The 27,919-nt window shown below is 42.9% G+C and overlaps 1 protein-coding gene across 6 annotated transcripts in view; it reads left to right on the plus strand.

Moving 5' to 3' along the window:
* The first annotated feature begins 6,676 nt into the window (after positions 1-6,676).
* The window catches only part of SLC38A1 (solute carrier family 38 member 1), a 69,940-nt gene continuing 48,697 nt past the window's right edge, over positions 6,677-27,919 (plus strand). For 2 of the 6 annotated variants that reach the window (XR_010663062.1, XM_065934561.1), the window contains exons 1-3: positions 7,423-7,651; positions 20,086-20,204; positions 24,655-24,872. Coding sequence is in view for 5 of the 6 variants with exons in the window: in XM_065934561.1 (XP_065790633.1) it covers positions 24,751-24,872 (122 nt within the window). In the remaining variant the exon portion in view is untranslated. Of the gene's footprint in view, positions 7,057-7,422; positions 7,652-15,256; positions 15,276-20,085; positions 20,205-24,654; positions 24,873-27,919 lie in introns of those variants that run through there. The other 4 variants (XM_065934562.1, XM_065934563.1, XM_065934566.1 and 1 more) reach the window with 4 other exon arrangements.

Here is a 27,919-nt window from a genome sequence, read left to right on the forward strand (position 1 = left end):
GGAGTATTTTATTTTAGAAGCACATACATATGTGTGTGTATAGCTAACTAAAAACATATCAATAAACCTCTCAGTAAAATTATCCCATTTGTGATTATGAAATAGCATTGGATATCTAAAATAAAACTGAATACATAGTCCTTCAAAATCAAGCACACTGAAAATCACTGGATATTTCCTATTTTAAGAACAATTACTTAAAATAGAAATTTATTTTAGTAAAGTGTGTTACTCTACTCAAGTAATGAATGGGGTTCTTCCCCTTTTATTGCTTACCAGAAGGAATAGGAAAAAAAAAAAAAAAGACATAAACCCCCTTCCTCCCCAAAGCTACCTTCTCAGCAGAAAAGGCAAAAACTATATTTCTGCCCAGCAAGATTTTAGCATCATATACTCTCCCTTTAACTTCCGGAGATGACCTTGCCCTTGTTCTCACCAGAACTAGCTCACTCTATGCATCTAGGGCTTGTTTCAAATTTTCACGCCTTCTGATTTTGTCATTCATTTTCCCATTTTCTTATCTCTATCCTCACTTGCCTTGATATCTCTCATCACTTCCCTACTATTGCTTTCATTTCTCTGGCTCTTGGATGAAGATTCTTTCTCCATTGTATTTGCTTTTGGACACCCAAACTGATAAGAAAGTAAGAATGATCATACTGGTTCAGAACTAAGGAACAGTCAGCCCTGTATTCCATTTCTCAAACTATCTCTAAGGGTTTGAGGGTTTAAAGATCTCCCTGAGTCTAGCCCCCTGAATATTTAATTCGGACCTGTCACTTAAATTTATATTATCCTTACTTTGAATGAATGCTTTACAACATGCTTTTTACCTTACTTGTCTGATTCCAAACCCTGTGCTCTTAGTGAACATCTCTGTGTATTATTTTTAGGATGTAGATTCCCAGAAGTGACACCAAGGGGATCTAAGTTCTTCCTATTTATTGCCAAATTATTTTCCAGTAACAAATATTGTTATGTATTAAATACCTAAGATACATTATGACTCACTTGAAATGTTTACACATATTAACAAACATATTTTATATTACCATATAAGGTAGGTGTTATTGTTTATTTCAACTTTAAAGATGAGGAAATTGAGGAACAGAGAAGTTAAGCAACTCACCCACGGTCGCAGTTATTAGGGTGGGATCAGAATTAGAATTCAGAAAATTTTGCTTCAGGGCCCACATTTTCATCACTAAATTAAATGTGATTAAATTTAATTTTATCACAAAAAACTTGTAGTAACTTATACTGGCACCTTTAACAAGTGTAGATAATATACTCAACTTTGGAACACTTCTACTTTTTGATTAGCACATTCGTATGTAGAGCTTAACTTCCCTTTGTCACTTTAAAATTAAGGTTTGGAGGGGACATGGAGGACTAACTATTTTCCAATAAATACTTTGTCTCCTTACTCCCTTAGTGGGAGAATAGGATTAGAGGTGTTGGTCTGACAGCTGTCTCAATATGGAATGAGCATAATGCAATACTCATGCCTGTAAAGTGGGGCTTTGAAAATTCATTGCCCTGTGCTTATTTCTCCAAAGCATGCAAGAAAGTAAGAGATACCACCTATTGTGCACTTACCATGTGCCAAGCATTGAGGTGAAGATTCTGGAGACACAGAGTCAAACATCAGACGGGTATCATTACCTCATTTCGTAAGAAGCTAGGGAGATCCACGCATGTTGATCTGCATAACAATGCATAAAGGTCAGGTAAATAAACCTCTGGGACTGATCACTGGCTCTGGTTCTTTAGTTTAGCTTCAGTGAATGAGACCATATTGCCATACAGTCACAGTATGGAACAAACCCTACTTTCTGCTCCTCTAACAGATGAAAATTAAGTGACCCTACAAAGCTAACCTGGGCCAAAATCAAGAACAATAGACATTTTTAAAGAGGACTACAATTTTATTTTAAATTCTATTTAGATTCAGTAGAATTTGTTGACCTCCTGCCAGAGCCAGTTACAAATTTGGGGAGGTAGATTGTCTATTGAGATGGTGGAAAAGATGACAGCAGACCCTGTCACAGTTCTATTGAGGGGAGGGGGTATCTGCTCCGAGGATGGCCCAGATGACTGGGGACTCTTTCAAGTTGCAAAGTTATCCTTTGCTGTGGCTGTTTTAACTAACTCTTATTGTTAAAATATTGTCATCTATGAATGAGATCCAAAGAACATCGAAGTTGGTAAAATGGTTAATTAGGCAAAGAATTGTGATTACATCCATCAAAAGAAAAACTAGGTAATTTTAAAGACCATTTGATGTTTTAGACCATATTACTTGGAGTAAAAGACTGATTTCAGAACAAATAACTTATTTTTTAATGAGGTAAGATTTTTTTCATAGATGGCCATATTACTTCTGTTATAAATAGAGGATATTCAGGACACTTATTCTGCAAAAACTGTATGTACTGATCTTTCTATTTTTCATCACTGTCAAAATTCTGACTGTCCTATAACTGATCAAAAAGAAAAAAACTATACACATTCAGAAGAGAGTTTTGATCCCATTTCAAAATTCATCCACAAGAAATATATATATATATAGATCAATCTACCGATATATTTGGACAGCTTTGAGAACTCATGGGGGAAAGCACCTTTTCTTTGTAAGTACACAGCTCTCCTACTGGGCACCCAGACAGCAAGCATGTGCAACCCAGGTGAGTGCAGGGTGAAGCTGTGGTGAGAGCAGGCGTGGCTCAAGTTCAGGCCAAATCTTGTTGGGGATGTGATTGATCTTTCTTCACAAAGCTGCCCCTCCTTCCTGGAACCTTCCAGAAAGGGCCCATGAGAGCTACTAGAAAACTCCCAGGTGACCTGAGGTGATTCAATTCTCTTTTCACACTAGAGATTCCTGCTCCAGCCTCACTTTCAGATACAGTAATGTTTCTTTTCTCAGTATCATAGGGCAGCCCACTGTATAATCCATTAATGTGTCCTGACTATGTGAGTATCATTTGGGGAAATCTACTCAGTTGCAAAGGTCCACAGTAATATTAGATACAATCAACAATGCCCTTGCGGCTCACAACTCTATTACAAAGCAAACTGATTCCTGGGTTGCCTGGAAATAGGGCAGCAGTCCCCATGTGAAGGCAGGGGATCCTTTCTCCTCTAGGTCTTCCAAAGGGGTTGTTCCAGCATCAGGGAACATTTTAGATCCAGGCATAGAAAACTGGCTTTGGAATCAGTGCTGGATGTAAGACCTAGATATGCCAGTTAGAGCTGAGTGGACTTGGAATAAATTCATTAGACTCTGAATCAGCAGTTATAGTGGACTGCACCTCCTAGGAATGATGTGAGGATTAAATGAGAGACCATCTATTAGGTGCTTATGTTGCTGCTTGGCTCTTGAGAGGCACACAGAGAACAGCAAAGTCATCATCACAATACCCCCTGCCTCCATTTGAGACCACAGCAATTGGGTTTAAATGCTGAGCTACTGAAAGGACCTATCACAGGAAGTTTCACCTACAAGTGGTTTTGGAGGAAAAGTCACACTGAAGCAGCTGGGCACTCTTCCTGAATACCATCCCCATCCTCCTTCCCTGCAGTCCTCTCCACAGCAGCTTCTTCACTTCAGCCTCCAAGGGGATATCCACACTCCATTTCTAGATTGTCAACTAAAACCCAGATGAGGGTGAAGATCTTCCCACAGTAGAAGCCCAAGAGTGTCTAGTTGCAATTGGTTGTAGAATCATGGTTAAGTCTGAGTGTGGACTTTGAATTTGGGCCTGAACAAGAATCACATCCCTCACGGCCCCCTTTCACCACTTATCGTCTTAGTGTGAACTTAGCCTCTTCAAATCTGTTTTCTTGTTTACACACAGGCTAATATGGTATTGAGTAGTTGAAAGGATAACATGTAATAATATTTACATGTAAAGTGCGTAGCACAATAGTTGGCAAGGAGTGAAGCCCAATTTGACTACTGGATCCAGTTTGTAAAATGCTACTTTGATTACTGTGGCCTGAAGTCTGAAGTCAGGGAAACTGATTTCTCCAGCTCTGCTTTTCTTTCTCAAGATTGCTTTGGCTGTTCAGGGTCTTCTGCATTTCCATACAAATTCCAAAATTTTTTGCTTTAATTCTGTGAAAAATGCCATTGGTAATTTGATAGGATTGCACTGAATCTGTAAATTGCTTTGGCTATGATAGTCATTTTCACAATATTGATTCTTCCAATCCAAGAACATGGTATATCTCTCCATCTGTTTGTGTCCTCTTTTCATCAGTATCTTTTTTTTTCATTTATTTTTATTAGTTGGAGGCTAATTACTTTACAATATTGTAGTGGTTTTTGCCATACATTGACATGAATCAGCCATGGATTTACATGTGTCCCCCATCCCGATCCCCCCTCCCCCTTCCTGCCTCCCTCCACATCCCATCCCTCTGGGTCTTCCTAGTGCACCAGCCCTGAGCACTTGTCTCATGCATCCAATCTGGGCTGGTGATCTGTTTCACCTTTGATAGTATACTTGTTTCAATGCTATTCTCTCAGAATATCCCACCCTTGCCTTCTCTCACAGAGTCCAAAAGTCTGTTCTGTACTTCCGTGTCTCTTTTTCTGTTTTGAATATAGGGTTATCGTTACCATCTTTTTAAATTCTATATATATGCGTTAGTATACTGTATTGGTGTTTAGCTTTCTGGCTTACTTCACTCTGTATAAAATAGATAACGGAGAGTCTACTGGGATAGCAGGGAGGGAAAAAAAGGTACAATCTGTTTACAGGACATAAATTAACCTTAAAAATGTATTACAATATATATTAAGAGCAGACAAATACTGCTTGATTCCACTTAAACAAGGTAGCTACAACAGCTTTCAGAAAGTACATTGTCGGTGGGGTGGAAGGGGAATGGGAAGTTAAGTGTTTAAGGGGAACAGAGTTTCAGTATAGGAAGTTGAAAAATTCAGAAGATGGATGATGGTGAGAGTCGCAAAACAACGTGAATGTACTTAGTGTCACTTAACTATACAGTCAAATACAGTTAAAATAGTATGTTTATGTGACTTTTACCACAGTTAAAAAAGTTTTTTTAATGCTACCTAACTGCAGCCTTAGGTGCACAGAAATAAGTTAAAACCCTCATCAAAAGATAAGCTTTCCATCAGAGGATCAGACATGCTCTCTAAACACTGAGAAATATACCAGTGATGATAAGGTAACTATTTCAACCAGCTGATGGAACCATGCTCGGGCTATCATCTTGCATGTTCTTATTCATAAGAATTATCCCTGCCAGGCAAAGTGCACTTTACTTACAATTAGCAATTTCATTCTAAATTAGCTTCCTCTAGGAAGGGAGGGGGGAGAAAAACCAACTTTTTGGCGACATGTATAATATTATTATGATATGGGTACTACTAACTGTGGGGTTTTTTTGGTTTGTTTTTTTTTTTTACAAACTTGGGAACAAAACTAAGGACAAACGTTAAGCAGGCGAGAGAAGCAGTGTCAGAGGCAGAATTTGATCCCAGGTCTGTTTGAGCGAGGCTCCCCAATCATCATCTTCCCCTTTCTTTTCGCACTGCCTTTCAGTTTTTCCGGTTTATTTAAGAGCTGGCCTTCTGAATAGGGTTCTCAGACAGCCATTGTTGAACTAACCAATTTCTGCCACTCGACGGAACGAGTATTCTAGTTATGAGGCGTCTGGTTTTCCTCTCGCTTTTCCAGCAGTGACTAAAAAGCCATAGCCACTCCATCAGAGGCTACTCCGTCTGCCCTTTTTGAAACGCGCCTGGTAGATTAATTTTTGAAAGATGATTCACCTTCCTTTTCCTGTTTTGATGGAACACGGAGACGCAATCATTCCTGTCAATAGAAGGCTCGAGTTTCCACCCCGCAAATTCGCGCGGCGCTTACTGTCTCTTCGGCTGACGCGCAGGTGGGATTTCCTGTCGCCATTTTAAGGAAACACACCGCCGGCAAGGAAGTGCCCAGTCAGTTCAGAGGGGCTGTGCCCGGAACAAAGAGAGAGCAAGAGAAAGGGAAACGGGCCCAGCGGCCCCAGACCCCTCCATCCTGCGCCCTCGCTCCCCGCTGACCCCCGACTTCCAGCGCCCGGCTTCTAGACCCCTGACGCACCACGCCCGGGGCTCGATCACGTGGGGTCGCGCCCCGGCTCAGCAAAGCCGCCCAGTCCCCTCAACAGAGCCCCTCAGCATAGATCTCGGGGTAGGGGCTGGCCGGGACTGCGGGCGCTGGATCCGGAAGAGGGGAGGCGCCTCCCACTGCGGGTGACGGACAAAGGCTCTCCAGAGGTGCCCGCGCTCCTCGCAGACCCCGACCTCCTCCGCGCCGTCCTTAGGGAGCCTCCAACGCCGCTCCCTCGCTGCTAGCGGCTCCCACGCCGCCGGCAGGGCTGTGAGCCGAGCAGCCACTCCCGCGGCCATCCTCACGCGGCGCCCTTCCCACAATGCAACTCCCCTCGCTCACGCGCCCCGGCCCGGCCCCGGCGTACCCCCAGTGCACCCCCAGCCCCCCATCGCACAGCCCTCCTCGCCTCCTTCCGTGCCCTCCAGGCCCCCTCCCCCCTCCATCTCCGAGGGCTCCCAGCCTCCGGCCACCGCTGCAGCTGGGCTCTGGGCTCGCCGCAGGGCACCAGGAGGGCGTGGGGCAGGTGTCCAGGCTGCGCGCACACTCCGCTCCCGGTGTCACCGCCGGCGCTCCCGGCGCACAAGCGCCCCGCAACCCCTCCCTCGCTCCCTCTCATCCCTCTCTCTTTCCGATGCTCAACCTCCGCCGGCCGCGGTCGCCGCATCCTCGGCGGACGGCGACAAGGAGGTAGCCAGGGGCGGCCGCCTAGGCAAGAGACACCATGTGACGGGCAGCGCTCAGTGACACGCAGCTTCGGTTAAAGAGCGGACGCGCAGGAGGGGAGGCGACGGCACGCGAGACGCGGATGATTAGCCGGAACAGCTAAACCATCGCGAGCCATGGATGCGCAAGGGCGACGCGTCCCCCAGTAGGAGAATGACTGTGATTTGACTCGCGACCCTCTGCGGCCGAGCGGGCGGATGTAAGTGCGAGGCTGGCGAGCACCGCGTGGGTAAGGGTTGCTGGTGGGGGGAGCTTCTGATGCAATCGGCCCCGAAAGGAGGAGGAGAGCCAGGAGTGCGCGGGCTGGGGCGGCACGCCGCTCCGCCAGAAGGTCGCCGCCCTTCACCTTCCTCGGAAATCCGCCACGCCACGCCGAGCCTCCCCGCCCAGCCCTCGCTGACGGAGGGCACCTTTCATCCGCCAAGGCAGCCAGACCTTGACACAAAGGACACCGCAAGGCTGGGGGAAAATCCGGGAAGGGCGGATACCACTTTTCCCCCGTTTTTTTTTTTTTTTTTTTTTGCCAGAGGTAAGAGGATTTCCTGTTCCTAGGGAGAGCTGAGGGAGCAGCGGTGGGGAGGAAAGGGACGTTTTAGATGTAAGAGGAGGCGGTAACGTAGAAGGCACCTCTGCGAGCGTGAAAGGAAGGAGTGCGCGGCTGAGCCGGATGCGTTCGGATTTTGCTTTTACCAGGAGAAAAGTCAGATCCACGGTTCTGCTGATCGCCTGCGACAGTGTAAAGAGGCGCGGAGCCCCTGGTTTCAGCGTTGCGTGGCCTGCGGCTTACTTTTGGGGTCTGTTTTCTTAGTGGGAGATTGTGGTGCCAGTTATGGTTAAATCATTTGCGGGTTAGGGACCACGCGGGTCTAGAGCGCGCGCCGAGGTGAGGGCTCCCCTGCATTCCCGAGGAGTGGTTGAGTGCTGGGCATTTGTGGGGAATTTGCTGTGTCTTAGGAGCCCCAGGGAAGGCATGTGATGTCCCCGGCGCTGAGTGTGCGGCCGGCTGGGTCTCGGGGACTGGCCGCGGAGCCCGAGTAAACAGGAACACGCTCGCCGGCCCTTCTCGAGCTTTGCCCGGCTCTCCATAACGGAGAGGATGCGGGCTGTGAGGTTGGGGGACGGGGAATGAGGGGGTTATTAAGGGATGCTGGCAGTGACTCACTGCCCTTTCCCGCCCCAAAGAGCTTCTTTCCCAAAGGAAGGAGAGAAGAGGGAAGTGCAGTTCTGAAGGCTGGGAGCCGCTGGAGCTGGCGAACAAAAGGGCACCGATTGCGCGGGGCTCAGGGGCCGAGGGTCCTCCCCAGCACTCCCACCTCTTCCCCCGACCCCCGAATCAGCCTCGCGTCCCTAAATGTTACAATAGTCCTTTAACCTCGCCGGGCGGCTGCCCGGAGGAAAGTGCTCCTTCGCCCCGGTGCACGCTCCCACCACCGTCATTCCCCTCCCGGAGCTTCAGCACCCACTGGACCCCCAGGCTCCAGGGCTGCCTGGGCGCCGCTTCCCTGTGAAGTGCCCAGCCCTGGGTTTGGACTGAATTGTAGTTAAAAGGTAGAAGTATACATATGGCGGCAAAAGGAACTTCGCGGTAACGGCGTTTGGCTTGTGCCTTTCGCAGGCTGCTTTCGGCTTGGGAAGTTGGTGCTACAGTTGAGAGTCCTTTGTGTCTGACCGGGTTTTTATTGCTCTGGTTCTCCGGTGAAAACCTAATTCCCACCAGGATCACATACTTTTCGCCGACGAATCCCTGGTGATGTATTTCATGAGTTGAAAAAGACCCGAGCGCTAGGAAACCGTATTTATTTGCGTTTGGAAAAGGATCTGACATCTCTGCCGTGGGTCTAAGACTTTTTAATATAAGGGGAAGGAGAAAATAAATCCATCGTTTGCAGACTCCAGGGCCCAACAAGACTGTAATTTGTCACCTTGATAGAAGAAACTGCGGCAACTCGTGCTTTTTCTGACGTCAGAACGACGACGGAAATAAAACCTGAGCTAGGTGGCTGGCTGGCCTCATTGTTAAATGAATCTCTCGCCGGCTGGGTATTCCTGAAATCTATCAGCCACGTCAGGGCTCTGATCCATGGTAGGCCCCCTGGATTTCAGTTTGGGCCCCAACCTCAAACTGGCTTTTCTCCTTAGAGTTATTCAGTTCTCTAAGTAGTTCCTTAGACATCAGGAAACTCACCTGGTTTGGCTTGAGATTTTAACCTTGATGAGGTGAATTCACTTTTTTCCCCCTGAACATATTCAATGAGTGTTTCCTGCTGAGAGTTTATGTGGCACTTAGCAACTGCAAGGTAAATTTGCTGTTTCTGTGAGATGTCCCTTCTCCTGGGGGGAAACAGACAATAAATACACCTATAAATAAATGAATGTTGGAGATTTGTTCTTGCAGTGAACAAATAAAACCAGATCAAATCTTGTGAGGAAGGCTGATGCCTGAGATAGATGACCCTCTAGGTGGGTCTTTGTAAGAGGGTACATTTGTCCTGAGACTATGACTAAGACCAGGCACCTGATTATTGCTAGACTGTCTTTTTCTGTCTCTGGATGATGCATGAGGGCAAAATTTGTCTTACGGTTTTTTCCCTAATGCCCAGCACAGAATAACAGCTTAAAAAATGCCTGTTGGATTGAGATCTTAGTCAGAACATCTTGTTCACCACTTATTACTACTGTTGACCATCCCTTTCTTTCTAGATCTCATTATTTGTTCCTCTGCTAAGTTGACGCATCGGAGTCTCTTTCTACTCTGCTTCTCCTTCTCTCTTGCCTTCTCTCCGTTTCGGATCAGTTACCATGAACCTGCAAATGACGCATAAACCTGTCTTTTCATCTCCATTCCCATTGCCCAGGTTCAGGTCTCTATCACTTGATTTAGACAGGGCAGTTTAAGGAGTTTATTGGAATTCAAAAATGGTGAAACAGACATGGAGGTGCCTTGAAGAAACCAGCACTCAGGGGAGCAGTTGCAAGCACAGTGAAGGGTAAAGAGTGAAGTAGCCAGTAGAGGAGGTGTAATGGGCTTCTAGTTGGCCTCCTTGGTATCAAGCTCTGCTCCCCTAATTCAGTCTCAACACTTCCACGGGCTCTGTATTTTTAAAACTAATTTTAAACTAATCTTTCTTTTGAAAACCTTCAGTGGTTTTCAAAAACCTCTGGTTTTCAAAATCAGTTGCCTACAGTTAAAGTCTAAATTCCTTAGTCAGACACCTGGGACCTTCCACAATCTGTTCCTCACCTCTTTCTATCACTTTCTCCCAGTTCACCCTATGTCCTCCCTGTCACTTTCTGCCTCAGTATTGATCCTGATTCCAAACTGGAATGCCTGCAGAAATGCTGTATATTTGTAAAAGGCTTAGCCCAAGTGCCACTTTCTGCCTCTTCTAATAAGTGTTCACTGATCACCTCCTAGCCTTTTCATATTTATCTTTCACATTTTGCACTATCAGTCCAGGTGATGGAAGGTGAAGTAAGGACAGATACTTTGAGTCACATGTAAATGCCCAGTCTCAACTTAACCAGCCTAGACACCTTGGGCAAACTGTTTAGCATCTCTGAGCCTCAGTTCCCCCCCACCCCAATTTGTTAAATGGTAGTGATGGTGGTGATGATAGTAGTACTTATTGAGTTATCCTGAAGGGTTAATGAGGATAACAGATGTGAAGAGCTTGGCACACTGTTAGTGCTCCATAGGTATTGAATTAAAAGAGACTTCAGGTTTCTCATCTATCAGAGGAGGTAGGGGAAGTTGATCAGGAAAGTTCCCCTTACCTCTATTGTTCAATGAATATTTAATCATTTAAAAATATTTTTCTGAAAATGTCTTAATGGAAACTACCTGAAACTTTTCAGTCTCTGGGCGAATGTGCATCTATGAAAGGTGTATGGAGGTGGGGGAGGCAAGCGCATAGAAGGAAGTGAAATCCAAATAGCATCATAGATTTTAGAGAAGGACACCTTATAACAATGGCCCTAAATTGAGTCTTTTTAAAAAACTTATATCTGGAAGTTGATCGCATTTTAGCCGTTGGATTTCAGCTCACCACCTGTGTGTTAGGGTTACCTACTAAACATAAAGGAATCCAGTGATAAGGAGAGCACGATGGTTTGGGTAAACTTTGCAAGCACCCAGGTTGCTGTCAAGGAACTCTGCCTCAGGTAATGCCATAGTGTATCTTCAAACTCTGCTAATCTGCAGGTTTAGGAGATAGGTCAAGATTAATGATTCTCAAAGCAGGCTTCACACCAGATTCACCTAAAGTCTTTTAAAAGCTACCAATGCCCAGACTCCATTTCCAGAGATTCAGATTTAGTTGACCTGGCATAAAGCTCAGACGGGAATTTTTTAAAAACAGCACCAGGGTAATTTTTTATAAGTGATTTAGATTTTAAAACAAGCCAAACAAAAGCAGAAATTAAATGACGACTTCCATATATCATCTGATAAACCTCTTGGTAATATGAAGTTACGAGCTTGATTTGCTTTTTCCCTGACTTCACGAAACCAACTGGTTGTTGACATCATGGAGTCACAGCCTCCAGTTACAATTTATGCCTTGAATTTTCCCAGGTAAAGAAGCCTGTCAGAGTGATGCAGCCAGGGCACCATAAAGATTTAATGTGTGGATCTCAGTTTCCATCTCTTAGGAGTGACCAAGACAAAGAAGATTGGGAAAGAAGGGAACAATGGAAAGGAAAAGGAAAGGGAGAGCTTATTGCCTGAGGTCTGGGAGGAGGTGGCTTTGAGTTGGGAGAATGGCAGGATAGAGCACAGAGGAAAAGTTGGGCTTGATTTATTGAACTGGTTTTATTATGTTGGTGACTGTAGAACCAAATGAAACCTGTAGGTGTATTTTGTAGGACTTGTTCTCTTAAAATTGTTTGGAATTAGCTGTCAACATTTAAGTATCTGAATTTCACTTAAAACTTGATTTCTGGCATTTCTTGAAAAGAAAGAAAAAGATCTGTCTTATTTTTCCTGAAATAGATGAGACACATGTTCCCCAGTTTCTTGTACCCAATCTGCTTTGCTCATTTGTCTTACCTACTTGGGCTCCAGCTACATTTGTTTTTAGCTTTTAATATAATCTGCAGATCTTAATATTGGCAACACATTAGAATCTTCTCAAAGCATTTAAAATATCCATGCTTAGATTCCATTCTAGATGAACTGAATCAGAAACTGGTGTGTGTTAGGGGGCATGTTATCACTGTTGTTTTTCCAAAGCTCCCAAGGTGATTTATATGTGTAGTTAGAATTGAGGACTACTAGTCTGAGTCACCTGTTCAAAAGACTTGTCTACAAGCCCATCTTATATCTGAAAGTGATCCATTAAGAAATAGCGTATAGAATCATAAATCCAGAGGATTTTAGAACCAAGAGAGATCTTTGAGAGTGCTTCCATTAATCCAAACTTCACATTCTCTCTGAGAAAAAGTCCAAAAAGAAAAAAAGCTTGTTTCAAAGACTGTAACATCATTTAGTATGAATTATGGTGTTTTATTATATTTTCTCTTTTCAAATAAAGGTATATTTTAAAATGTTTATAAGTGATCCTTTTTACATGCACCACTCTCTGGTGCTTTCAATTTGTCATGATTTCTATTTTTCCTAGAGTATTTTGTTTGGAGTTAGCTAAGTGAAGTGACGTCGCTCAGTCGTGTCCGACTCTTTGCGACCACATGGACTGTAGCCTACCAGTCCCCTCAGTTAATGGGATTTTCCAGGCAAGAATACTGGAGTGGGTTGCCATTTTCTTCTCCAGGAGTTAGCTAGAACTGAAAAAAAAATAAATAAAAGTTGCCATTCATTGTTTTTAGTCCAGGAGTAATTCTTGATCAGAGGTATTGCTAGAGCAAAAAGTACATGTGCAAAGAAAGAGACTTTCTCAAAGGTTATGGGAATATATTTGGGACTGTTTTTGAACTCTGTACATAATTAATTAAATCTATTAATTTTCAGTTGATGAGAAAGATTTTTACTTTTGTGTATTTACACTGCTCAAAGACACTCACTGTTCTAATTAAAGTTTTAAATGTAATATACAATACAATCTGTCCTCCTGTATCCAGAGTTGCAGGTTAACTTCATTAACTTCTAAAGTTTATTAGTATTTTCTCTCTTTGAGAAATCAGAATAATTCCAAAACATCTGAATGGGAAGGTTAACTCCTAGACATCTTAGGCTGGGCATGTTGATAAGTGACATTTGAAAAATCCATCTAGATGAGTCAAAGATTTTAATGTAAAAAATAAAATTGTGAAAGTTATAGAAGAAAACATGGCAGGGAACTTTTGGGGGGATAGGTAGTAAAGGCTCTGGAGTAGGAAATGGCAACCCACTCCAGTATTATTGCCTGGAAAATTCCATGGACAGAAGAGCCTGGCAGGCTACCGTCCATGGAGTCGCAGAGTTGGACACAACTGAGCCCACAGCACAGCACTGAAGGAGGCTTTTCTTCACTGTAGACGCTTTTGTACTTTATGAAGGCTGTACTGTGTACATGTATTACCGAGTCAAGTATTTTCTAATAAAATGAAATAGTTAAATACAAAAATAAAAATAAAACATCATCTAGGAACCTGAACAGAGTTCTTGTGGAATAGGTGTTGGGATACTATAAACGACAGGACCAGGGGTCCATCATTACAAGGAAGTGAGCTGTTCCTCTCTGCCCCACGCAGGAGTGGTCAGTCCTTATTGCCCTGTAACACAGGGCTTCTCGTCACCAGTGCTCCTGGCCTTTGGGGCCAGATATGGCTTTGATATGAATAGCTGTCCTGTGCATTGTATGATGTTTAGCAGCACCTCTAATCTCTGTCCGCTGGAAGCCTACAATACCCTCTTACTTGTGACTGCCCAAAACGTCTCCAGGCATGGCCAATGTCCATTGAGGGCGGGGGCCTAAATGGCCCCTAGTTGAGAAGCACTACTTTAATATAACCCTTTCTGTGGGCTTGTAGAAATCATACCAAGAATTCTTAAACATTCCAGCCATAGTGACTGGGTTGTTAATGATCGATACCTTTCATTAATATAGTACTTGACAATTTTAAATATATTATCACATACTTTGTACATGCTCAGATCAAATGTAAAATAATGTGGCAGAGTTAATGAAAACTATGTGAAGCAGCTGTACATGTTGCTTCTTTTAACTTCTCATCTTTGTTTTGTTTTCCTGAGAAATTGTGTTCGTGAGGATTGTGCTGTATTGTCTGCAGGCAGATGATCAGTTTAGTCATCATTATTGTTAACATTTTTACTATCACTGTGTATTAGGGAGCTAAGAGATCTATGCTCCCTGTCCTCGAGAAGTTGAGAATGTAATTAGGAAAGAGGATAACTCCATAAAGAGATCATGAACACATATAAGACCCCTTCCATTTAATCCAATGAATATACAGAAGTGCTATGAGAAGTCATCTCAGGTAAATAATCACAAGTTGGTCTTTGGAGGAAGACCTTACAAAGAAGGCTGGCTTGAAATAATCTTTTTTTTTTTTTTTTTTTAAAAACCACACCAGCCAGCAAGCTGGGCTTTTTGAAAGAAATATACCTCAGTGGGCACAGGCTCAATGGGAAAGGAAGTGACTGAGAAGTATGTTCAGGGCCAAGGTGGGGGGCAGTGGGAGGAAAGCTGAAAACTGCAAAGGAGATCCATTGCAGAAGTGAAAGGTTCAGAAGGAACATCCTGGGAGAGAAATTTACAGAGTTAAGAGGGGACTTTCCTGGAGATCCAGTGGCTGAGACTCCACGCTCCCAATGCAGGAGGCCTGAATTCCACACCTGGTCAGGGAACTAGATCCCACATGCTGCATCTAAGACTCAGCACAGCCAAATAAGTAAATAAAAAGGGGAAAAAGAAGAGTTAAGGGCAATCTTGGCTTTGAATTTGCTCTTCCAGGGATTCGACGAGTAGAAACACTTAGGATTGGCAAGGGGAAAAGAGGAATACGCAAGACATGGATTTTCAGGAAGAATCTGCATCTGTAAATGGAGTAGGTTGGGCTCAGTAGGCAGCAGGGGGGAAGCAACCAGCCAGGGTACGATTGTGGAGCCAGAAGGAACAAGAGGAAGGAAGAGATGGTTTGAAATGTTGATAGGACTCAGAGACTGATTAGATACCTGGGTTCCAAGTCTGAGTGATGAGGGGAACCAACGTTATCGTGGACAGAAATAGAAATGCTGATGTGTGAGGTCAGATGGTTTGTTCAGTGGGGCATGTGGAGTTGGAGGTCACAACACACGTTCATGTGAAGAGGTCTCCCAGGCGGCTGGGGTCTGAAAAGAATTTGTGAAAATTTTTCTGTGCAGGAGGAGGGAACCTGAGAGATTGTCTCTCCCCTCCAGCTTTCTCAGTTTACAGATAAAGAAATACATGGCATGTTAAGTGACGTGCCCATCAGCAAGTGGTAAGTATGACAGAGATCCTATCTCCTCATTTCTAGAGGAATTCTAGTTTTGTAAAACGAAAAGGCCTGGGGGAAAGAGATCTGAAAGACGCCCTTGTGGGATGAAGACTGACACTTCAGGCTTGAAACTTAGAAAGGAAAGAGTTTGGGGTGTGTGGAGGGAAGGGCGGTGGGGTAGGGCGGCCCCCACCCAGAGCACAGAGGATGGGAGAAGGACAGAAACTGGCAGTGGGGGCTGGAAACGGTTCCCCTGAGAATGCGGATGCTTGCAGATGCAGTGAGAAGCAAGGTGGTGGGGGTCAGGAAACTGTCCCTCCTGTGCAGGTTGAGAACTGAGAAAAGGCCACTTGCCTTGATTAGAAAGAGGTAGCAATAGTAGCAGTGACAGTCGCCCTCGCTTACCAGAACCAGGGCAGGCACGGACCCAGTCGTGGAAGCTTTGTAGCGACCCTTCGAGGTAAATACTGCTTTATCTCCATTTTACAGATGAGAAAACTGAGGCAAAGAGATGTTAACCTCCTGGCCCAGAGTCAGCACAGCTCCTGAGGGGTGGAGCCAGGATTTGCCAGTGGAACCAGGGTTCAAGGGAGTGATGAGAACAGGGACAAGTTGTTTAGACTGTTGGCAGTAGAGACTGGAGCAGGCTGGTTGTTCAAAGTCACTTTTCAAATTTGGAGTTAAACGTGATTGACAGAAGTTGGGGGAGCCAGCAGAGGGAGAGTGGGAGGCCAGGTCCTAGCGAAGCTGAGACCTGGAGCACTGGCTAAGTCATGAGTTTTGAGTAAGAGGAGAGAAAACACCTTCTCTTCTGAGACTGCTTACTGGATCCCAGTCTTTCATACCAGAGGTCATTCCCTGCCTCCCGAGGACCCTGGGCTTTCAAAGATTGTATACACTTTAAGTTTTTTTTTTTTTTTTTCACTTTAAGTTTTTATTTTAGTTGAAGCATAATTTATATGCAGTGCAACAGCTGAATCTTAAGCATACTGTTTAGCGAGTTTTGACTTTAACTTGAATTATATTAATTCACTTCTCACTTTTGTTACTCTAAGATATGTAACATTGCCAGTCAGAGTCTAGGACTGTCACACCAAGTTAAGGCAGTCTTGCCCAAAGTAAGGACTCATGACATTTTAATTAACCTGTTTAGCCTGTTTGAGGCCTTTTGAAATATAGTGAAGCAGCTCATAGATCATATTATTGCCATCTGAGAGACCGGTGAGCCAGGGACCCCCAGTATGTAAATAGACTCGGTTGGTTGTGGGAAGAGATGTCATGGGAAGAGTTTTCAGGAAGATAGAACCATAACTGGCCTTATACCTAACACATTCTCAAAACCACTGACCTAGCTGTCATAATTCATTCCCAGGAGCTGAACTAGGAGAGGTGTGATCTTCTTCTTCTTCGTTACAATAGTCATTCATAGCAGATTTGAAGTTAAGTGTACCTGATTGGATATTTGGCTTCCCAGGTGGTGCTGGTGGTAAAGAACCTGCCTGCCAACGCAGGAGATGAAAGACTCAGGTTTGATCCCTGGGTCAGGGAAGATCTCCTGGAGGAAGGCGTGGCAACCCACCTCATTTTTGCCTGGACAATCCCATGAACAAAGGAGCCTGGCGGGCTATAGTACAATAGGGTTCCAGAATTGGACATGACTGAAGTGACTTAAACACATATGCATGACTGGCTATTTAGTGTCATTTAGGAATTCTTGTTATGGTTTAGACGTGATTGTGATATGGTGGTATTGTTTTTAAAATGGATCTGACTTTTTAGAAATATGTATTGAAATATTTACAGATGATATGTGGGATGTTTTGTAAAATAATTCTAGGTGATGCTGGGAGTAAAACTTCAACAAGATTGGCCTGAAATGATCATTATGGAAGTTGCTACATGGGGATTCATTATTATGTTCTGTTCACTTTTATATATGTTTAAAAGTTCTCATAATAAAAAATTTCAGAGGTTGAAGAAAATAAAATTAAGAATATCAGTCAGGGTTTAACTGCATATAAACAGAGATCTCTTGTATGTTAAGCAAAAGGGATTGAATACAGGGAATTAAAGCCTGTAAAATTGCTAGAAAAGATGGCAGCCCAGGCTTTGGGCTCAGTCTCTAGGAATAAACACAGAGTACCACCACTCAACTCGCCTAAAGGTCTTCTCTTATGCCTTCATCAGGAAGCCAGCTTCTCATTGTTTGAACTGCATCCTCCGGGAACACATCACTGAGGCCACATCTGATGGTCAGGAATTCGCCGCCACAGTTGTTGGCTGCAGAGGTGTCTGCAGCACCTGCTAAAATTGTACCAGCAAAATGGGTTCCTGGTCCCCACCACTTTGCTGTCTGTTGCGTGAGTGCTAAGTCACTTCAGTTGTGTCCAATTCTTTGTGACCCTATAGGCTGTAGTCCACCAGGCTCCTCTGTCCATGGGATTTCCCAAGCAAGAACAGGAGTGGGTTGCCACTCCCTACTCCAGGGAGTCTTCGTGACCTAGGGATTGAACCTGGATCTCCCGCATTTACAGGCAAATTCTTTACTGTTTAAGCCACTTGGAAATCCCACCTTGCTAATCAGTAGATTGGAGGATTAGTTCAGTTCAGTTCAGTTGCTCAGTCATGTTTGACTCTTTGCGACCCCATGGACTGCAGCATGCCAGGCTTCCCTGTTCATCACCAACTCCCAGAGTTTACTCAAACTCTTGTTCATTGAGTCAGTGATGCCATCCAACCATCTCATCCTCTGTTGTCCCCTTCTCCTCCCGCCTTCAATCTTTCCCAACATCAGGGTCTTTTCAGATGAGTCAGTTCTTCGCATCAGGTGGCCAAAGTATTAGAGTTTCAGCTTCAACATTGATCCTTCCAATGAACACTCAGGACTGATCTCCTTTAGGATGGATTGGTTGGATCTCCTTGCAGTCCAAGGGACTCTCAAGAGTCTTCTCCAACACCACAGTTCAAAAGCATCAATTCTTTGGCGCTCAGCTTTCTTTATGGTCCAACTCTCACATCCATACATGACTACTGGAAAAACCATAGCCTTGACTAGACGGACCTTTGTTGGCAAAGTAATGTCTCTGCTTTTTAATATGCTGTCTAGGTTGGTCATAACTTTCCTTCCAATTTGGGGGATTAATAAGCAAAAATAAAATTTCAGTTGCTAAGACACTTTGTGACAGATTGGCCCAGTCAGTATTTGTTCCCACTTCTTTCTAGTCCAGTTCTGCAGAGGATGAAAAATTGAAAACTACATTTCCCACATTCCATTTGCAGCTATGCTTCTAGAGAGGATTTAGATTCCACCAATTTTGCTTTCTGTTAGTGGAATCTAAATGTATTTTTGCTTATTTATCCCCCAAAGTAATTTTGGGCAATGTTTAAATTATAGTATATTCTTTGGTTTAGTTTCCTCTCTACAATTTTTAGCCAGCTTTTACCAAACCAGTATAACCTCTTCTTACTCAGGAATGTGTTCTTTGATCTCTCTGCTTCAGCTAGATTCATCTGAATGGGTGTTCTGTGCACACTTGGCCACCATGTCTTTGCCTGTGCTGTTTCTAGTGCAAGGAATGCCTTCCCTACTCCAGTCTAAATCTTATTTCTAAACATAGTTCATATCCTAACTATAAAATCTTACCTGATTTCTCCAGGCTCCAACTTCTTTCCTTCCGGCTTCCTTCCTTCCTTCTTTCCTTCCCATATGTACATATGTATGTCTTTGAAATCTTTCTGAATTTATTCTTTGTTTTGCTGTACAGTTTGGTCTCTATCATGCAAATGTTTTATTATTGTTACTTTGTATGAAAAGGTCTTGCTTGTTTCAGTAGGCTGTATGTGCTTAGTCCTCAGTCATGTCCAACTTTTTGTGACCCCATGGACTGCAGCCCGCCAGGCTCCTCTGTCCATGGGGATTCTCCAGGCAAGAATACTGGAGTGGGTTGCCATGCCCTTTTCCAGGGAATCTTCCTAATCCAGGGATCAAACCCAGGTCTCCCACACTGCAGGTGAATTCTTTACCATCTAAGCCACCAGGGAAGCCCAAGAATACTGGAGTGGGTAGCCTATCCCTTCTCTAGGGGATCTTCCCGACCCAGGAATCGAACCGAGATTTCCTGCATTGCAGGCAGATTCTTTACCAGCTGAGCTACCAAGGAAGCCTGTAAGCAATGTTAAATTCTCTGTATATCCTCTTCTTTGATATGTATCACCATGAAGAGTAGAGAAGTTTATGTTTTTTACATGGGTACTATTAGTAAAATGTATCAATAAGCATACCAAGATATTACTGCTTCTTAAGAATATCTCTGAAGATTGTGGTGAAGGATCAGAAATGTTCTGTGCTTAGTAAACTGTCATTTGTAACCTGTTATAGATGCTGGGGGATCGTCATTGTAGTTAGATTAACATCAAGATCTTCACGTGATGATCTCATCCACTCTTTTAACTGTACAGTCTGATAATTGCTTCTGTTCTTCAGTGAAACTATAATTCTTTTGTTTCTTAAACTTGACCTGCACTTCCTGTCTCTCTGTCGTTGGCCACGTTCCCCTTCATTGAGAAGTCTCAGCTTAGGGCCACTGCAACTGGCCAGCCGTCACAAGCTGGATGTCAATTCATGGCACAGTCAAGCGGTGAAGGAGCATTTTCAGTAATGATGTAGAACGATATTTATGGACATGCCTCAGGAGGGGAGACTGTATCTTGTTAAGTGAAAAAAAAAGTCTTAAAAACCCTATGGTATGATTTCCGTTTTTGTAAATGTATACATATTTTAAAAAAATCTGCACTCATTCTTTTCATTTAACAGATACTTATCAAGTGTCTACTGTGTGCCAGGCACCATATCTGTGTGCATAGAAAAACCCCTGGAGCTCATGCTCCAATATATATATATACAGTGATCATCTCTGCTTGCTGAGATAACAGGTGATTTTTTCTTTTTATTTTTTTTCCCTTCGTTTGCAAGCTTGTATTTTCTAATTTTTCTATACTTATATTATTTATTAATATGGAACTAACATATTTTTTTTAAAAACATGTCTATTCTTCAGATGTGTACTGTGTAGTATTACATGAAAAACAATAGACTAAAAACACTAAAATTCCAAAGTTAATAAAAGAGTGCTAAAAAGGAAGAAAGAAAGGAAAAGAAAAAGGAGAAAAGAAGCACATTAAACTTTACCAGTGGCCCCTTTTGGGCGTTGGATTTCTTGTACAATATTTGTTCTAAAGATTCTGCAATGGGTGTATATTAGCTCTAGAACCAGGACTTTTTTTTTTTCCTTTTTCAAGAGCCAGTTCAAATGTGACTTTTCTGTGAAACTGCCTCAGATCTCTGAATTTGACCTTTTCAAGCTTTTAAAATCCTTGCATCACCTAGCATTCAGTAAATACACGATAAATTGAATGGGTGGTATTTTCTAAGTATGGCCTTAACTTTTTTAGTGACAAATGTCACGAATTTTGTTACTTTTCCGCATTTTTCCAGTTTTTGTTTTCAAGAATAAGTTAGATAGGCTATTTCACAACAATAAAAATTTCTTCTAAAAAAAAATATATAGGAGATTACAATATAGACAAAAGAGAGACTGGCAAAAAACCATGTGAGGACAGAGCAAGAAGACAGCCATCTGTAAGGCAAGGAGAGAGGCCTCAGGAGAAACCAAACTTGGCAGCACCTGATTTTGGACTTCTGGAACTGTGGAAAAGTAAATTTCTCTTTAAGCCAAATGCAAAAATAAATGTATTCTATGCAATTAACTGAGTACTGGCATTTGCCTAATACTGACATCATTTTAGTGGCCAGAATTTCATCTTTTCTTTCTGTTCTTTTCCTCTTTTGTCCATTGCGCGTGCATGCGTGTGTGTGTGTGTATATAGTATATATTTGTATACACACATGTATATTAATATAAAAGTTTGAATACAAACGGTAGACCCAAATCTGTTGTTAGTCACTTTTTCCTCTCCTTAGAAATTTTTTGTCTAGTACCCTATTTTCTACAAGTTTACGGAGAGAAAAGGACTCCTTAGCCCAGATTTGAAACTCTCCATCCACTGAGTGAACTTTCTAGAAGCCCTGCAGGATCTCTTCAGTAGCCTCTGAGGGCATCATTTAGATGAGAGCCAGGGTGGCAAGACTCCTAGGAATGACCCAGTCCAGTCCACTTGTGTGGCTTTCTTAAGGGGGGGCCAAAGGGTTGACGGGGGCTTTAGCCTTTTTAATGCACTTCAGCTCTTGCAAAGAAAAGACAGGCTGTAGACATTGCTGCTCTGTGAAGGCGCTAAGAGTGATTAGTCATGGCCCAAGCTCCAGCACTGCCACCCTGGCTGGAAGAATCAGCTCCGAGCTGCCAGGCTGGCTTTAGATCAGGAGCTCAGGGAGCTTCGGTCTCTTGTCCCTGCATCCTGGTTTCCAGAAGAGGCCCTGCTCTGCACAAAGGGTGAGCCTTCTGGAACCTGAGGTATTAGTATTTATCTTGTGTAAGCTTTAAAGGATCCTGGAACCAGGGAAGTCTCGTTCTAAATGTGTGAATGAAAAGGAGTAATGTGTCGCCCAGCTGTTGGGAAGAGAAGAAAGAAATTCTTGAAGAATTATCATTCCAGGGTACTTTCTGAGGGTCCAGAAAATGTTATCAGTTAGCAAAATACTTCCTGGGTGTTGTAGAATGCTTACATGGGCACATTGGTGTTTTCACTCTTAACTAGGTTACAGTTGTGGAATTCAGGGTCAGACAAAATATCAAAAACATCATCCAAGGGGGTTTACCATTGGAGGTGAAAAAAAAAATGTCATGACATTCTGCTTCATCCCTTGGTCCCCGTCACCTCACTGAGATTATCCAGGTGAGGCTCCCATACCTTTACCGGCCTGACTTTGAAAGCTGCATTTCCCTCTTGAAAGGGTTCCTGGACGCAGTACCAACATGTGCATGTGCATGGGTGTGTGTGTGTGTAGGCTTCCCCATACCAACAATTGTCGACCCGATTCTGACATTATCTACCGGTAGATAGAATGAGATTCTACGGGTCAAAGGTCTCCATCCCATGAGACTGCCCTCCACTTCAGACACCATCACAAGTCTGAGTTGTTACCTGTGCCCCTGACTGGCCATAAATCAGAGGTTTTCACGACCTCCTCCTTGGGTTCCATTAATCTTCCAGAACAGCTCACAGAACTCAGGAAAACCTGTTTACTCACTACCTTACCCATTTGTTACAAAGGATATCAAAGGATACAAGTGAAGTGAAAGTGAAAGTCACTCAGTGGTGTCTGACTCCTTGGGACCCCTGGACCCATGGACTATACAGTCCATGGAATTCTCCAGGCCTGAGTACTGGAGTGAGTAGCCTTTGCCTTCTCCAGGGGATCTTCCCAACCCAGGGATCGAACCCAGGTCTCCCACATTGCAGGCAGATTCTTTACCAGCTGAGCCACCAGGGAAGCCCAAAAGGATACAGACCAACAGCCAAATGTAAAGGTACAGTGGCGAGGCCCTCAACAAAAGAGCTTCTCTCCTTGTGGAGTGTGGGGTCCAGGACGTGGGGGAGTTCTGGGTCCCTAGTATGGATACTCTTTGAACCTCCTTTATTAATTTTTTTTTGCAGCTTCATTACATAGGCATCGCTGAACTCATTGGCTATGAGTGATTGATTCAAGTTCTCTCCTCTCCCCAGAAATCATGGATGGGACTGAATATTATAGTCCTCTAATCATCTGTTTGACTCCACTGGCAGCCAGCCCCCATCCTTAGGTGCTTTTCCAGAGTTGTCTCATTAACATAATAAAAGACATTGATCACTCTTACAGTGTGTGTAAGTCGCTCAGTCATGGCCAACTCTTTGCAACCACATGGGCTATCGCCCGCCAGGCTCCTTTGTCCTTTAACTCTCCAGGCAAGAATACTGGAATGGGTTGCCATTCACTTCTCCAGGAGATCTTCCTGACCCAGGGGTCGAACCTGGGTCTTCCTCATTGCAGGCAGATTTTTAACTATCTGAGCTCTAAGGGTTTGGTGAGCTGTGAGCCAGAAGTAGGAACGAAGACCAGATATGTATTTTTTATAACAAATCGGGGCTTCCCTGATAGCTCAGTTGGTAAAGAATCCATCTGCAATGCAGGAGACCCTGGTTTGATTTCCTGGGTTGGGAAGATCTGCTGGAGAAGGGATAGGCTACCCACTCCAGAAGGGATAGGCTACCCACTTCAGTATTCTTGGGCTTCCCTTGTGGCTCAGCTGGTAAAGAATCCACCTGCCATGTGGGAGACCTGAGTTCAATTCCTGGGTTGGTTGGGAAGATCTCCTGGAGAAGGGAAAGTGAAAGTCACTCAGTCAGACATGACTGAGTGACTTTCACTTTGTGATAAATCATGGTACCACACCTCTGTGGCCACCTGCTTTTTGATTTGTGATGCCATGTGTCTGAAACTCTGTAGTGATAGTGCTCAGTTGCTAAGCCTCACTTGTGTCTGACTCTCTGTGACCCCATGGACTATAGCCTGCCAGGCTCCTCTGTCCATGAATTTGCCCAGGCAAGAATACTGGAGCGAGCTGCCATTTCCTCCTCCAGGGGATCTTCCCAACTGAGGGATGGAACTCTCATCCTCTGTGTCTTCTGCATTGGCAGATGGATTCTTTACCACTGAGCCACCTGGGAAGCCATATATTAATGGAGACCACTTTGAAATTTAAATCACAATCATCCGTGTAGGGGAAAATGTGAACTCGGCAAGTCTTTCATTTCTGTGAGGAAATATAGTTTCAGGTGGATTAACCTAAATCCCCAGAGTATGAGTTTTTAATTCCCTAATTCCCTGACATGGAGTGATTTCATTGAAGAGATTGATTTAATCTCTTGCAGTTGATGGATAAACTATTTGCTAAATTTCAAAACACAGATTTGTCCTTTGCTGCTTGACCTCCAGGTTGGGTGGTTGATCCTGCATGATGCCATTTATTGAGGATTTGCATTTTTATTAAACTGGGATTGCTAAATCAGAGGTGCTTTTGTGTCTGTTCAGTCTGTACCCAGCTATGTGTGTGCCCTGTGGTCTGACGCATTAAAATAACTGAATCGCTTTCCTTTTAAACTTCCTGCTTCATAGAAGGGCATCTCTGTTGCCTAAAGATGACATGGTATTTCTATAAACATGAACATAAAGATTATGGGACAAGACTCATTTTATAGTTAAAAATGTAGGGAGATTTATGAAGGACATAAAATTTACAGTCTATAATTTGGTGTACCAAGATTGCTTTAATACATTGAATAACAAAATGTAAAAGTTATGTTATCAGTAAATTGTGTGTAAATTGTTTATTTTTAATCAGTGGTATTTATGTGTTTAATTATTTTTCCTTGTGTTGTGTTTTAGGAGTGTCAACCTGATATTTTTGCTGCTATTCATTTGTAAATACACTCAGAAAAAGAGAATTTGGACCCAGTTTTTGACGACAGGTAGTTTCTAAACATGATGCATTTCAAAAGTGGACTCGAATTAACTGAGTTGCAAAACATGACGGTACCCGAAGATGATAACATTAGCAATGATTCCAACGATTTCACTGAAGTAGAGAATGGTCAGATAAACAGGTGAGTATTTTTCCACTGACACTTTCTCTCCAATGAAAGAAATGTCTCTAAAATATTATTCTGGTTTTTCAGTTATTCTCCTGAATTATTCATGACTAAAGTTATGCTCCATTTGAAGATGTAATTTGAATTTCATATGTGACATCTGTTGGGCATAGTCTGCAATAGCAGATGAAGCAAATAGGAAAGGAATTTATTCATCTTTTCGAATCTTTCAATTGAGTCTAATAAAAATGTATAAATACATTGGACCCCAACCAGCGCTAACTTTTCAAAAGCTTTATGCTTATGAATTAGACCAACTGTTGGAATTTAGCTGCACACCATATCTGAATGTGTACTACAGTCATCTGGCTTCGCCCACATTTTAATTAAGAAACGGTCAAAGTCGCATTTGCCAGCGTTCCCGTGTTGAAATGACAAATACGTCATTACAAGCATCATTTGTGACATGGATTTTAAGTAATAATAACATAGACCTAAATGCCTCTGTGAGAAACTGGAGAAAGAGTACATGAAACATAGAGAAATGAAGAGATACTGTGAGTGAGGGGAGGTAGGGGGCAGATAAGAATAATGCTGGCCTGGAGGCGCTCACCCTCAGCTGTGACCACAAGTTCTTCCAGCCCTTGAGTTATGTGTTTCTTAAGTTACAAGAGTAGGACTAAACATAAATATATATGTGTGTATATATATATATATATATATATATTTTAATGATTCGGGGCATTATCTGACCTGATTTTATTTTTTTTAATTTATTGAAGTATAGTTGATTTATATATTACGTTAGTTTCTAGTGTATAACAGAGTGATTCAGTTTTACATGTATATACATTCTTTTTCTTATCGTCTTCTAGCATGGTTTATCATAGAATAAGTTGAATATATTGATATTGAATATATTGATAATTCCGTATGCTATACCGTAGGACCTTATTGTTTATCCATTCTATATAGTAATTTGCACTTGCTAACCCAAACTCCCAATCCTTCTCTCCCCCACTTGCCTCCCATTGACAACCACAAGTCTGTTCTCTATGTCAGAGAGTCTGTTTGCATCTCATAGATAAGTTCATTTGTGTCATATTTTTGGATTCCACACGTAAGTGATATCATATGGCATTTATCTTTCTCTGCCTGACTTACTTCACTTAGTATGATTATCTCTAGGTTCATCCATGTTGCTGGCAGCTTATGTAGATCCCTATCAGAAAGCTTTGCAGCTTGGGTGTTTATGTGTGGTTTGTTTGGAGTTGAGGCCTCCTAAAAGGCTGCGAGAAAAGTGAAATATGTGGGGACTACTTATGAGAACATAGACCATGCTGCACTTGGGAGGGCAGGGTCAAAAGGAAATTGGGAAGGAGGAGGATGAAAACATTTTGTCAGCTAACCAGGCATCTCTGCAGCAATCCTTTCTGATAAACTCTCCATTCTGATACAATGCATAATTAAAAGTCGGGGGTAGGGTTGGGCTGCCCTCATTTACATACACTCAGAAGTTTCAGCCCCCCTTCCTCTTTATTCTTTTCCTTAAACGTTCTCAGAGATTAAGTCTCTAACCCAAATACTTCCTCACTACCATCCAAGTATCATTTACCGTGCAGTGATATTTCTTATTGTTGGACCCAAGTTTGCTTCTTTCACCTTTTCTGCGTAATTATTAAGAATAACTGCCATTTCTTGAGTGCCAGTTGTGATTATATGTTATACATATCCTTATAACAATCCTTACAATATCATGCAATGTATTGTTTGGCAAATAAGGAAATTTAGAAATTCAGTGTACCAGTAAGAACGTGGAAGCTCAGAGAAATAAAATAACTTGCTCAAGGGCACATACAGGTCTGTAAGAAATCCATGTCTTTCTACCCTCTTCTTCTACTTCTGATTAAAATGCTCCAGCATGAATGAAAAGGATAGTTCCTACTCTCAGTTTAAACCCTGCCAAACTCTACTAGTGCTGTTTTCTGCTCTGGGTTCCTGGGGTGTTCTGTAGTCACTATTGATTTCCTGACTACCGATTTCCTGTAGTCATTACTGAACAATGAATGGGACATCCATCAGCTGTTTCACAAGTAGCAAATTTTGGGTTTGTAACAACTTCATTCCCAAATCAGTGTAAGCCTTAAGAGTGTAAGCCTTAAGGACCTTAAGATATTCAGCTCAGGCTCTGAACTTGATCTTTAAGAATTTTACTATGAAAAAGTATTGTTTTGGAGGTGATAACCCCTTGCCCATAAGAGAAGACACCGCTTCTCACCCCTTTGGGTGCCTGCCAAGGGAGCCCACTTGCCTACTAGGCATGGGCTGTACAGCCTCGTATTTTTTGGAATTTGATTCCACTGTTGGAGATGTAGTGTGATGCATTTGTTTATCTCCCCTCTTTCGTTGACATGGTTTATGAATCTTGTTTCATTTCTGGCTCTAGACCAATAAAAATTAAAAATAACATAGCATGAAGCCAAAAAGGTAAATAAACATCAGAAAAGAGCCCCCACCCCCATGATTTCTGCAAAGCTACACCTGAGTACCTCTGACTCTTCTGGTAGCTTTTTCACATTGGTGGGAAGAAGGTAGGCCTGATTATATGAATCTAAGAGAATCCTCTCCCCAAACAGTGAACTTCTAGGTAACAGTGCGTCTTTGTAAGAAAGCTAGAAAAAATGCTGAAAGCAAATGTTGAACCCTGATTACCTGGCATCCAACTGATAGCCTTGCCTGGAAACTTCTCCCCCTAGGATACTTTAAGAAGCATTTTTTAAAGTTTAGTTAAAAATAGAGTAGAGCCCTTTGGGTATTAGGACTCCTGCCCTTCTTCCAGTTCAGTTGTTTTATTCCATGCCCTAATTTTGGGGGTTGTAGTCATAGAAATTGTGCCCGAGTCTCTTCTGATCCCATGGACTGTAGTCTTCCAGGCTCCACTGTCCATGGAATTCTTCAGGCAAGAGTACTGGAATGGGTGGCCATTCCCTTCTCCAGGGGATCTTCCCTATTCAGGAATCGAACTTGGGTTCTCTGCATTACAGGAGGGTTCTTTACTGTCT

The sequence above is a fragment of the Muntiacus reevesi genome, chromosome 4, assembly GCF_963930625.1.
Source record: "Muntiacus reevesi chromosome 4, mMunRee1.1, whole genome shotgun sequence".
Taxonomy (NCBI): Eukaryota; Metazoa; Chordata; class Mammalia; order Artiodactyla; family Cervidae; genus Muntiacus; species Muntiacus reevesi.